General features: G+C 37.7%; 1 protein-coding gene across 6 annotated transcripts in view; it reads left to right on the plus strand.

Annotated features, from left to right (window-relative positions):
* LOC102942912 (C-C chemokine receptor type 5) overlaps positions 1-13,540 on the plus strand; it is a 31,427-nt gene extending 17,887 nt beyond the window's left edge. Inside the window, exons 1-4 of one of the 6 annotated variants that reach the window (XM_043540811.1) lie at positions 7,224-7,755; positions 11,097-11,295; positions 11,679-11,712; positions 12,317-13,540. In XM_043540811.1, the coding sequence (XP_043396746.1) occupies positions 12,328-13,380 (1,053 nt within the window). In that variant the 5' untranslated portion in view covers positions 7,224-7,755; positions 11,097-11,295; positions 11,679-11,712; positions 12,317-12,327 and the 3' untranslated portion in view covers positions 13,381-13,540. Of the gene's footprint in view, positions 1-5,522; positions 5,665-7,221; positions 7,756-11,096; positions 11,713-12,310 lie in introns of those variants that run through there. The other 5 variants (XM_037890269.2, XM_043540807.1, XM_043540809.1 and 2 more) reach the window with 5 other exon arrangements.
* The last annotated feature ends 346 nt before the right edge of the window (positions 13,541-13,886 follow it).

The raw sequence follows: 13,886 nt of genomic DNA on the forward strand, positions 1-13,886 counted from the left end.
ACACATGGTCACAATGTACTTCTGATTATATTGTACAGGGAGTTCTGTCACAGAGTTCTCATGGGATTCTTGACAAGTCACATAAATAAAACTTTTCACAAGAGGTCACTAATTGTGTGTTCCTTTTTTTCTGGTACCCAGCTTGAGACCCCAGGATCTGATTTGCAGAAGTGTTGAGCACTCACAACTGCAACTGAAGTCAATGGGAGCTGTGCTTTGAACATATAAAGCAGTGGTGGGCAACCTGCAGCCCACGGGCCGCAGGTTGCCCACCACTGATATAAAGTGTTACTTAATGCTAACTGCTGCAAAACATCAGCCGTGGAAATCTCAAATTGGGCACACACAATTAGTGGACATTTTTTACCTTAATCTTTCTGTGCCTCAGTTCCTCATCTCTAAAGTGAGGATAATATCACCCCATTACTTCAAAGGGGTGTTATGAAGATAAATTTATCAATGTTTGTGAAACACTCAGATTAGCTAGTGATGAACACTATAAAAAGTATGAGGAAATTATTAATTATGTATTCAGTGCAGGGCTTGGATAGCACACATGGGGATACATACCAAAATAAAAAAAAACATGGGGCCACATACTAAATAAGTATAAAATGAAATATTGAATAGCTATCCACTCAATGTGAGCACAGTCCATACCGTGCACTGAATGAGATGTCGTCCTGTGGAAAAAATATAGTATGTGATCAAGTAACTAAGGAGAATATAATGCATATGCACAAAGGGGCTGAATTAAGATTGTACAGGCAACCTTAGTTCTGGCATTTCCTAACGTAGCCCTTCCTGGAGCACCCCTGGTCCCCAAGGGTGTTAAAGTCCCATATTCACGATTATTCACTCCTTTCTCAGGGACTTTGACCCAGATGCAAAAAGGTATTTAGGCTCCTACCTTTAATTGATTTCAGGGGAAGTTAGGAGTCTTAAATACCTTGGATCTCGGCCTTGGCAATTTACTTAGGATTTACAAGCTCTGAGTTCTGTGAGCCACTTTACGACTGGGTGTGTTAACTAACAGGCAACATTCATTCTGAATCACATACGGCTCGATAGTATTCATCACCATGTATATTTTGACAGGTTTCCATGCCCCATTTCCCGCCTTCCATCCGCGTTTCCGTGGGTATCAAGGTTTGGCGCTGTCAGCCATTTTCAAAAAAATATTTTTTATTATTTTTTATGTTTGAATAGGGGGAGTGTTGCATGCTTGTGCTTTGATACATTTGGTTGCTTGTTTAGAGAAAAAGGTTGAAAGAATAGAGTGAGAGCTTAAAGATTTAAAAAAGAAAGCTTTGGTAAGGTTTAGAGGGGAAAAAAAGGAAAGAACCTTTGGTGAGGTTGAGTAAGGAGAGATGATTTTAAAGGCCTAGTTTGTTATTAAAGAATGGAAAGAGGACTTAAAGAAAAAGATTTTTGTTTTTAAAGGGTGAGTTTGAAAGAATAGAGGCAAGTTATTAAAGAGGAGAGATTTTTAGTGAGGTTTAGTAAGGAGAGGTGTTTTGAAAGGACTAGTTTGGTATGTTAAAGAATAAAAATTTTGAGATAAATGGAAAAGGTGTATTAAATATAAGAGTAGGTTAAGAAAAGAGCATTTAAAAAGTTAAGAAAAACATATAAAGCAAACTGTTTAAGCACATGGTAAAAATATAAAAGGTTGGTTAAGAAAAATATTTAAAATGTTATAAGGGTAGGTTAAGAAAAAAGCATTTAAAAACATTAAATGTTTAAAAACACACATGGCAAAAAAAGGACATTTAGTAAAGCAGAGCCTGTTTAGTAAGCACATTTTAAAAAATATAAAGGCAGGTTAATAGAGAAGCATTTAAACTATTAAATACAAGGATAGGTTAAGAAAAGAGCATTTAAAAAAAGAGTTAAATAGGTTAAAAGAGAGAACAGGGCAAGAAAAGGGAAAAAGAAAGCTCCTTTGCAAAGGGCAAAGATAGACAGCACATGATTGAGTTAGAGAGAGAGATCTTAACCTTCCAAATGTTTCTGCAGAAAGAGACAACTTCTCAGGTTCACAGCCCCTCAGGCTTGTTACCACCACCTTTGGATCGGCCCAATCAGATGTTGCTCTACAGCATTGTCATAGAATTCATTTTCCTGAACCAATCCTATAGTCCAAGGTTTTTCAACAAGAGCCATCTCACCCGCCCCACCCCTTTAACTGCCTTATTCTTATCTAAAAGAACAGACCCCAAGCATTTTTCCCCACAATGTAGCCCTTTTACATAGTGGCTTTAATAAAAGTTAAAGCCATAAGCCCTTAATGACAAACAATTTTTAAAAGGTTTCCCCTATGTTTTAGACTAAGATTGGTTATTTTTTTAGTGAGGACAATTTGAAGCTGCAGCAAAACCCCTGTTAGCAAAAACAGCATCTGTGAGTCAGTGGATCAGAGATAAGAAGGCTGCTTCTTCCCCAAACTTTTTAACAAATGCAAGTAAAAGTTATATTAAGTTTGGTAAAGGAATAATCACTTGAAAAGACAAACCTATATGAAGAAACAGCCCTTTAGTTAGTACTTTTGCATGTGTTACAATAAAAAATGAGCATGCAGAAACAACCCAGGGTTAAACCCACAAACCCTTACTAACAAAAAGTTTTTAAAAGCTTTTCCCTATGCTTTTAATGAGGACAATTTGAAGCTGCAGCAAAAACAGCATCTGTGAGCCAGTAGATCAGAGAGAAGAAGATTGCTTCTTCCCCCACTTTTTAACAAATAGAGGTGAAAGTTATATTAAGGCTTGTAAGGGAATAAACACTTTAAAAGACAAGCCTATATGAAGACACATCCCTTCATTTAGCATTTTTGCATATGTTTCAATAAAAAATGAGCATGCAGAAACATTCCAGGTTTAAAAACACAGAGAACCTGTTTATAAAGGTAATGTATAGTGATAAAATAGGTTCCCCCTATGTTTTAGACTAGCACTGGTCATTTTTTAGTAAGAACAATTTGAAGCAGCATGCTTTTTCAGCAAAGCCACTGTCCTCAAAAACAGCGTCTGTGAGTCAGTGGATCAGAGATAAGAAGGCCAGAACATAACAAGAAAGCCCTAGGCCTGCTTTTAAAACAAAATTATACCAAATACTTGTTGAAATAAACATTTCCTTTTCTTATGTGAAGAAGACATTGCTTTGTAACTAATCTTATAAACAATGTAAAATTTAAAAAAGAAATTACCTCAGGGTTAAAACCACAGCCAGTTAGTTTATAAAAGTAATTTGTTTAAGTTTTTAACAAATAGAGGTGAAACGCTTGTAAAGGGATAAACACTTTAAAAGACAAGCCTATACAAAGACACATCCCTTCATTTAGCACTTTTGCATATTCTTCAATAAAAAAAAAAAAGGGCATGCAGAAGCACCCCAGGCCTAAACTCACAAACTCTTACTAAGAAGTTTTTAAAAGCTTTTCCCTATGTTTTTAGTGAGAACAATTTGAAGCAGCCTTTTTAAGCAGTGGATTAGAAAAGAGCACTTTGAAAATCAAGTCTATCTGAAGAAACAATTTTTCATTTAGCTCTTTTGCACATGTGTTTCAATAAAAAGTGAGCATGCAGAAACAACCCAGGGTTAAAAACACAGAAAACCTGTTTATAAAAGTAATGCATAGTGATAAAGTTTTCCCCCTATGTTTTAGACTAGCACTGGTCATTTTTTAGTAAGGACAATTTGAAGCAGCATGCTTTTGCAGCAAAGCCACTGTCAGCAAAAACAGCCTCTGTAAGCCAGTGGATCAGAGATAAGAAGGCTGCTTCTTCACCTGCTTTTTAATTTATACAGGTGAAAGTAATAAGTTTTTTGTAAAGGAATAAACACTTTAAAAGACAAGCCTATATGAAGACAAGGCCCTTTATTTAAGATTTTTACATGTGTTTCAATTTAAAAAAAAAAAATTAGCATGCGGAAAACACTCAGAGTGAAAACCACAGAACCTTAGTAACAGCTAGTTTATATTCCCCTTATTCTGTGTTGAGGCTGATTGCAAGTTACCTTGGTCTGTTGTTACAGGGGGAGCTAGTAGTGAACTGGCTTTGACCAGCCAGGCTGGCTTGCAGCCACTCAACTAAATAAAAACAAAAAATAAAAAAAGTATAAAAATAAAAAACAGTAGCGTTTCCTGCCAGAGCCTGTTTGTGGATGTACAGCCTCCCTCCCCTCCCCAAAATAAAAATCACCTATGCAAATTGCTTTAAATGAACTGTCTCATCTGCGTACCCTGGCCTTGTGGGTGCCCAGAAATTCCCCACACTAGAGCAGCACCTGCTACGAGCCCTCAAGGACAAGGCTGGAGGGTCTGGGACTGTCTGTAGCAGAAGGGGTGTAAGCACTGATTCTTGCTTGCTTTTTTTGATTGCTTAGCACATATTTAGTAACATGTAAAGGCTGGGAAGCTTATTATACTTTGCCAATAAAACTGGTTATACTTATGTACCTGGTGTGGCTTCATTAAGTGTATCCAAGCCTCACCCTTTGGCTGGACATTCTGTAATCCAGTGGATCAGAGAGAAGTTTATTTTCCTCCCCACTTTTTAACAAATCCATGCGAAAGTTATATTAAGCTTTCATTTTCTTAGCACTTTTAGATTTAAGTATGAATTTTTTGGTTGCATTATCAGAATGTCTTTGTTTTTAAATGTTTGCAACCCATGTGCTGATACACAGGTACAAGCTCCTGTGTTTGTTTTGGGTCCCATAGATTTTATTAAATAATACAGCACAGGCTGGAGCTGTGGCTTTCTCTACATTTTATAAACAGATAAGACTAATTAGGCGAGCCAGTGATCCATGCACTATAGTCTGCCTTAGCAAGGCTCCAGCGGTCACCCCTTTAGTTTGCTTGTTTTTTTACACAGACTTCTTTCCTAACTTTTTAAACACTGTTAAAGTTTTAACAAATGGTGAGATTGCATTGAAAGATACTTTGTGAAAGTTATAACAAGTATTTTATTCCAGTTACTGATTGTAAAAGACAAACCATCACCATCATGAAGCTCAGAGATAGCCTATTTGAAGAACACTCCCACCCCTCAACTTTCCCCCCATACTTGTAACACTTGCTAAACGTGTAGTGTTTCATTATATAAAGGGTTTTTTAACATTTAACATGAAAATACAGCACTGACTGAGATGTAACATGACATGACCTTTTTTAAGGATATTCTGTGTGCAGCGAAGCCTATTTGAAGCATTATGTTTGTTTAAAAGTTTAACATGAAAAAGCAGTATTGACAGAGCTGATATTTGGTAGAAGTTTAGTGAACTAAAAAGGCTTAAGATACTAGCCTACCCTTTTAAAAATAGTGTTTTTAAAGTACCAAAACAGCAACTGGGTAAGAATATGAAAACTGACAATTGAGGGGAGTTTACATATATGTTTTAATAAAAAAAAAATAAAAATAAACAAGATTGCTTTTTAAAATTTGGATTTATACAAAAAATGCAAGAAAAAATTAGCTTATGTAAAAAAAGTTAGCTGTTTTCTACCAAAGATAAGGAGTCTTTCTCCCCCGCCCACACATACACACACTTTTCTACACACCCTGCCCCTTTTTTTTTAAATGCTTTCTAAAATCTAAACTGAGGACAAACAAATTTTTAAAAAAAGCTACAGCCACGGAGATCAGGCCATGGAGGGTAAGAAAGCTGTTCTGAGTTTTAGGGGGAATGTTGATAACTCTTTCAGTGGAACGGTTTTGTAGGAAGTCGTTCTGTGTTAGTTGTTATGCTTTAGCTCAGGCAAGCGTTTGTCATTTGGAAGCACTTTCCCACTTTATGAGGTATTATCTTCCCCCATCCTATGGGCTCTCAGAAATATTAACAAAAACAAACTTAAAGATACTTTGTAGCAATGCCTGCAAAGCAACAGTTACAATTTTGTTGATCATTATCTTGTCTAAGCCCCAAGATAATATATTTTTGTTTTGTTTTTTTATAAAACACTTTTATGCAAACTGTAACCCTAGATGATGTACACTGGTTTACAGAATAAGAGGAATATAAGGACCTGTGGTTTTAAACCTGGTGTGTTTCTGCATACTCTAGTTTATTGAAACACACCTGCAAAAATGTTAAATGAAGGGATGTGTCTTTGTATAGGCTTGTCTTTTAAAGTGTTTATTCCTGTATAAGACTTAATATAACTTTCTCCTCTATTTGTTAAAAAGTGGAGGAACAAGCAAGCTTCTTCGCGCTGATCCACTGTCTTACAAAGGCTGTTTTTGCTGAAAAAGCACACCACTTCAAATTGTCCTTACTAAAAAAATGACCAATGTTAGTCTAAAACATAGTGATAAAAAAGTTTCCCCCTATAATTTACTTTTATAAACAGGTTCTCTGTGTGTTTAACCCTGGAATGTTCCTGCATGCTCACTTTTTATTGAAACATATGCAAAAGTGCTAAATGAAGGGATGTGTCTTCATATAGGCTTGTCTTTTAAAGCAGTGGTTCTCAAAGCCAGTCCACCGCTTTTTCAGGGAAAGCTCCTGGCGCGCCGGACCGGTTTGTTTACCTGCTGCGTCCGCAGGTTCAGCTGATTGTGGCTCCCACTGGCCGCAGTTTGCCGCTCCAGGCCAATGGGGGCTGCAGGAAGGGCGGCCAGCACATCCCTTGGCCCGCGCCACTTCCTACAGCCCCCTTTGGCCTGGAGCAGCGAACCACAGCCAGTGGGAGCCGCGATTGGCCGAACCTGCGGACGCAGCAGGTAAACAAACCGGTCCGGCGCGCCAGGAGCTTTCCCTGAACAAGCGGCGGACCGGCTTTGAGAACCACTCTTTTAAAGTGTTTGTTCCTTTACAAGATTTAATATAACTTTCACCTCTATTTGTTAAAAAGTGGGGAAAGAAACAAACTTCTGCTCTCTGATCCACTGTAACGTTGCACCCCATAATGCTTTAGAGAAATGTGCTTCTGAGTGTAAATATGAGTGTAAATAACTGGAATATGTTTTATGCTAGATGTGTCATGTAACATATCTTTGCAAAGGTTATGTTCCTCTGAATGTATTCATCCTATTCACATGCATGTATAATTTTTATATCTGAAGTTGAGAGTTGACTCTATGCTTGTATTTAAAGTGTTTGCTGTAGGAAGCACATAAGGCAGATTTATTTCATTTTACCAAATCTGACTTGTTATGCTTTGATTTAATAATCACTTAAATCTACCTGAAGAAGTGCATTTGGTTTGCAGTTTGTCAGAAACTCCCCTTGGGATAACAAGCCTGGTACATATCAATTTCTTTGTTTGACAAACTCATATAAGCTTGCAGCATCCAGTGGGCATAACTGGACACTGCAAGATGGAGATTCCTAAGGTTGTGGCTGGGACTGGAGTTATTGGCTAGTGTCATGCGCTTGCAAGTAGCTGGGGGCAGCTTACGTGCCAGAGGCTGTGCATGAACAGCCCAGGAGTGGGGGTTCTCACAGCAGAGCACGGTAAGGCTGGTTCCCCGAGTCAAGGATTGGAGAGACCTAGCAACTCACTGGTCCAGATAACACCAGAGGGGAGCGTCACAAAGAGGTTTCCACCCACAAGAGAGATTATATAAGGCCCTGGGAAACGCCTCCATTTTGTCTCCAGCTGGCTCAGAAGATAGCCTCTCCACCCCAAAGAGATGACTGAAAGAAACTGGAACAAAGGACAGTAACTATGGGGGTGTGAGTGATTGCTGGACCCAGACTAGGAGGAAGTCTAGTCTGTTAAAGCTTATTGGAACATTTCTGAGGGTGAGATTTACCTGCATTTCGTTTCCTACTGTATTAGGCTTAGACTTGCATATTTCATTTTATTTTGCTTGGTAACTTACTTTTGTTCTGTCTGTTATTACTTGGAACCACTTAAATCCTACTTTTTATATTTAATAAAATCACTTTTTACTTAATTAACCCAGAGCAAGTATTAATACCTGGGGGAGCAAACAGCTGTACATATCTCACTATCAGTGTTATAGAGGGTGAACAATTTGAGTTTAGCCTGTATGAGCTTTATACAGAGTAAAACAGATTTATTTGGGGTTTGGAGCCCGCTGGGAACTGGGTATCTGGGTGGTGGAGATAGGAGCACTTCTTAAGCTGTTTTCAGTTAAGCCTGCAGCTTTTGGAGGACGTGGTTCAGACCTGGGTCTGTGTTTGTAGCAGGCTAGTGTGTCTGGCACAAACCAGGCAGGGTACTGAAGTCCCAAGCTGCCAGGGAAAACTGGCTTAGAGGTAGTCTCAGCACATCAGGTGGCAGTCAGAAGGGGGTTTCTGTGACGCAACCTGTCACATCATTGGTTTACAAAATAGGGGGAATATAAACTGACTGTCACTAAGGACCTGTGGTTTTAAACCTGGAGTGTTTCTGCATGCTCTATTTTATTGAAACACACCTGTAAATAAAGGGATGTGTCTTCAGATAGGTTTGTCTTTTAAAGTGTTTATCCCTTTACAAGACTTAATATAACTTTTACTTGCATTTGTTAAAAAGTTTGGGGAAGAAGCAGCCTTCTTATCTCTGATCCACTGACTCACAGATGCTGTTTTTGATAACAGGGGTTTTGCTGCAGCTTCAAATTGTCCTCACTAAAAAATAACCAATCATAATCTAAAACATAGGGGAAACCTTTTAAAAATTGTTTGTTACTAAGGGCTTATGGCTTTAACTTTTATTAAAGCCTAATGTAAAAGGGCTGCATTGCAGGAAAAATGCTTGGGGTCTGTTCTTTTAGATAAGAATAAGGCAGTTAAAAGGTGGGCAGGTGAGATGGCTCTTGTTTAAAAACCTTGGGACTATAGGATTGGTTCAGGAAAATGAATTCTATGACACTGCTGTAGAGCAACATCTGATTGGGCTGACCCAAAGGTGGTGGTAACAAGCCTGAAGGGCTGTGAACCTGGGAAGTTGCCTCTTTCCACAGAAACACTTGGAAGGGTAAGATCTCTCTCTCTCTAACTCAACCATGTGCTGTCTATCTTTGCCCTTTGCAAAGGAGCTTTCTTTTCCCTTTTCTTGCCCTGTTCTCTCTTTTAACCTATATTTATATGTTTCTCTTTTATTTAACTCTTTTTTTAAATGCTCTTTTCTTAACCTACCCTTATATTTAATACACCTTTTCCATTTATCTCAAAAAAATTTTATTCTTGAATAATATATCAAACTAGTCCTTTCAAAACACCTCTCCTTACTAAACCTCACTAAAAATCTCTCTTCTCTTTAATAACTTGCCTCTATTCTTTCAAACTCATCCTTTAAAAACAAAAATCTTTATTTTTCTTTAAGTTCTCTTTCTATTCTTTAATAACATGCCAAACTAGGCCTTTAAAATCATCTCTCCTTACTCAACCTCACCAAAGGTTCTTTCCTTTTTTCCTCTAAACCTTACCAAAGCTTTCTTTTTTAATCTTTAAGCTCTCATTCTATTCTTTGAACCTTTTTCTCTAAACAAGCAACCAAATTATCAAAGCACAAACACACTCCCCCTATTCAAACATAAAAAATAATCAAAAATATTTTTTCAAAATGGCTGACAGCGCCAAACCTTGACACCGCTGGAAACAGAGATCAAGGGTGGGACATAAGCCCTAAATGGAGCATGGAAGCCTGTCAACAAATACATGGCGATGAATACTATCGAGTCATATACTACTATTCTGGCATCTCTTAACTTTTCAGATTAAGACTTTGCAATTTAATGATCTTTTCATGTAGAATGTATCTGTAAGTAAATTTTTAGGTTAAACAGGCCAAGCAAACCAGAGGCTGTACAACGTTTAACCATCAGTGAGAGGACATGGATTTAGCACTAGAAGGAATAGTGTCCCCTTGATGCATACAGATGGTGCCATAGAACGTCACTGGGGAGCTGTCCAGCACAACACCTCCTGAAACATTGTACAGCCCCAAAGCTGAATTCCAGCCCATGTGGAAAAAACAAAACAAAGGATCTGTGCAGTAATAACTATCACCACCAAGGACTCTCTGTGCTTTTCTCCTCTACTGCAACTGTCATTGCAGATGAAGTGGCAAACATCACACCCAAAACTTCTATCCTTTTTCAAATATATTATAGTCATTCAAAACACTACAGTTTCCAAGAGTGCTGCTATAAGGCAAGAATGTGTGTAGCCTTTGCTCAGTCATACACTCATACCCTTTAAGGTCAGAAGGGACCATTACGATAATCTAGTCTGACCTCCTGCTCAACACAGGCCACAGAATCTCACCCACCCACTCCTGCAATAAACGTCTCACCTATGTCTGAGCTATTGAAGTCCTCAAATCATGGTTTAAAGACTTCAAGGTGCAGAGAATCATGCAAGAAGACTCCGTATTTGCAACCTTTTAATTTGTTTTCTGCAAACATTTGTATTAATTTGTTTTGTTTAGCAAGAATGTTTGCAGAAACTTGGGCATATGTGTCCATACAACAATACACACTAGAGAGGACTTAGTCAAGCCCTACTGTTTATAAGAGTTGCAGTCATCCAATCAGAAAGAAGAAACAATGCCCTATGAATTGGGTGATCAACTGCACAGCACAAATAGGGAATTATAAATGCAGTCATGAATATTCAAAGCTACAGTCATAGGGAATAATTAATGAGAAACCCATAGGCTGAAATAATTTGTTTGTACAAAACCTTTGAATAAGTTTGAATAACTAATATTTATAAATAATTTGCAAACAGCTACTAATAGTTTGCCTCATTTTGACAGTTATTGATGGAAAAGATCTATTAAATCATTGATTCCAACCAACTTTCAAACTCCAGACAATAGGCATTTCTGATGCTAAGGACATACCACTTTACAGTTCAGGCAAAAGGCCATTGCAATAAGAGGAAAAAAATCTTGAATCAAGTGAATCATGTTAACCCAATATTACATTTTGGCAGAATCCAGTAATTAGAACAAGATAATCAATGCCAACTGCAGATACATTCAAAATAGACACTGGAGAGCATCTTTTTTTTGACAAGTTTTACAGTATGAGAATATAGCCCAACAAAGACAATGGTTTTGAAATTATTTGATGTCATTCAGGGTGGTGTTTCAATATCAGTTTATAGATTTGTGAATTTTCTTACAGGTTATCAACTTGAGAATAATGTGCTGAATATTTCTTGGATGGTAGAGAACAGTGCTCTGCTTTCATTCCAAGTCTACATTTTTCATTGCTTGGACTTGATCTGAATTGCAAGAGAGGTGAAATTTGCCATTTCATCCTACAAAGTCAACTCTAGTGCAGGATTGTTTAATCACCTCTTCCACATTTTCCTAATTAACAGGTAAGTCACCTATTTCTTGTACTCAAGGATATTATCATGACAAGAACAAGCGAGCTTGATTCTCATTCACACTAAGACCACATTACCTTGCTCTGACAGTGTAAAAGGGCCTTAAAGTAAAAATAAATTATATTCATATTCACTTCCTTCAAGGCTCCTATGCATGACTAGAGCAGTTTAAAATGGCCTGGGTGTAAATGAGAATAAGGCCAAAGGAACAATTTTGTTAAATAAAGAATACGGGCCGCATTCTCATTTAGACTTATGGCTTCTGTTTTCAAGGGTTTATTTTTAGCAGTTTTTTAGTTTTATGTAGATATCCAAAAATTAGGGATGTTCATTTCTCTTTCTATATACTGTAATGAGTAATGTCTTTTTTTCAGAACCAAACTAAACCAAATACAGAAGCACAGAGAGGTCAGTTAATGTGAGAAATGAGCAAACTTGTTGAAAGAATAATTTGTAACAACTAATGTGTTTTGCAAATTTTGCTTGTGAAATGCTACTGAGATGCTGTCCACCCACAGCCTACCAATGCACAACCTCTCATGGCTTATTGCTGTGGTGTGGGCTAGTGACATCTGAATGTGGGTAGGAAACCTGGAAAACAACAAGTGTTTCCTCTAAATAGGCCCCTTTTTAACGGTGGTCTTTTTTGTCTCATTCTGACACTTCTGAAAACCACTTAAACACACTTCTAACAAACCAGCTGAGAACTAGCTGCCTTTGCGATTAGTCATCAGCCAGCTCTCAATTGTGTCATGGTGCTGACATACTTCACTGAAGATGACAAATATTTCTCATACATAGTGCATGTGGAAACCAATATTTAATAAATAGTGGAGGTATCAGAGCATCTCAAAAAAAGGGTTACAATTATCTTTTATACTGGAAAGCATTAGGCAACTTAAATATGGAAGTCACTGCCAGCTTCCCAAAAATATTATTTGTGGTAAAATTCTAATATTTGTCTAACTTTTAGTCCATCTCTTTAATTTTAACCCTTTTTTTCTTTATGCAGGACAGCACAAGATGACTGAAGAAGCTGTCACAACAACCTACTACTACGATCCTGAGTCAGAACCATGCCAAAAAGCTGATGTCAAAAAATTTGCATCCCAGTTTCTGCCCCTGCTGTACTCCTTGGTGCTGATATTTGGCCTGGTGGGCAATGCGCTAGTCGTGCTGATCCTGATAAAATACAAGAGGCTGAGAAGCATGACTGACATCTATCTGCTGAATCTGGCAATTTCCGATTTACTCTTTATTCTTTCCCTGCCATTTTGGGCTTATTATGCAGCACGTGAATGGGATTTTGGAAATGCAATGTGTAAAATTCTTTCAGGGGTTTATTATGCTGGCTTCTACAGTGGAATCTTTTTCATAATACTTTTGACAATAGATAGATATCTGGCAATTGTGCATGCAGTGTTTGCTTTAAAAGCTAGGACAATTGCCCATGGCATCTTCACAAGTGTTTTCATTTGGGTTCTTGCAATATTAGCCTCTCTTCCAGGGTTTATATTTCACAGTGTTCAAAAGGAAGGTGCTCACTGGACCTGTAGCCCTCACTATCCATCAGGTTATGAAATCAAATGGAAGCGATTCCTGATTTTAAAGATGAACATCCTGGGACTTTTCATTCCACTGGTCATTATGATCTTCTGCTATGCAGAGATTATAAAGACATTACTGAGATGTAGGAATGAGAAAAAACATAAGGCAGTCAGGCTTATTTTTATCATAATGATTGTTTATTTTCTCTTCTGGACACCATTCAGCATCGTTGTTCTCATGTACACTTTTCAAGATTCATTTTTCCTAAGTAACTGTGACAGCAGCAGTCAGCTGGAGCTAGCAATCCAAGTGACAGAAGCAGTTGCAATGATCCACTGTTGTATCAACCCTGTGATCTATGCTTTCGTTGGTGAAAAGTTTAGGAAATATCTTTATACCTTTTTCCGAAAATACATTGCAATCTACCTCTGCAAACGCTGTCCAGCTCTTCATGGTGATAAATTAGAACGGGTTAGCTCCACATACACCCCATCCACTGCAGAGCATGATATCTCCATTGGTTTGTAAAGTGCATTAGAAATGTAGCCAGTAAAAGTTTCACCAATAACAGGGGTGCTTTACGTCTCACCCCTAAAAGATTATGCAATTAAACAAAAACTCTTATTGTCATCGTATTAAGACCTGGACAGTTACCAATCACAGTAATAAAACTTTTTGTGACATTGTAGTATTTCTCAGTTTTCACATAGAGAATATTACAAATCCCCCAGGAACATTCAAATTCTACAGTTTGGTAAGTATCCACTGTAACATGGCTGCCTATGTAGTATGATTTTGCTCTTTAAACCCGGACTCTGGTCAAAGAACTATTTCCTCAGGAAATATAATTCAGAAGATGGCTTGAAGAGGGCAAGGAACAAGGTTTGTCTTCTCTCAAGAGACATTTACCTATATGCAAAACCATAAGAAAAACTTTAGGAGGAAGGCAACCATAGGAGGACATTATTGCCATTTACATGGGGCTTAATTACAGGAAAAAACCTTTGCAGAAAAATCATAAAAAGTTCTAAAAT

This window comes from Chelonia mydas, chromosome 2, assembly GCF_015237465.2.
Source record: "Chelonia mydas isolate rCheMyd1 chromosome 2, rCheMyd1.pri.v2, whole genome shotgun sequence".
Classification (NCBI taxonomy): Eukaryota; Metazoa; Chordata; order Testudines; family Cheloniidae; genus Chelonia; species Chelonia mydas.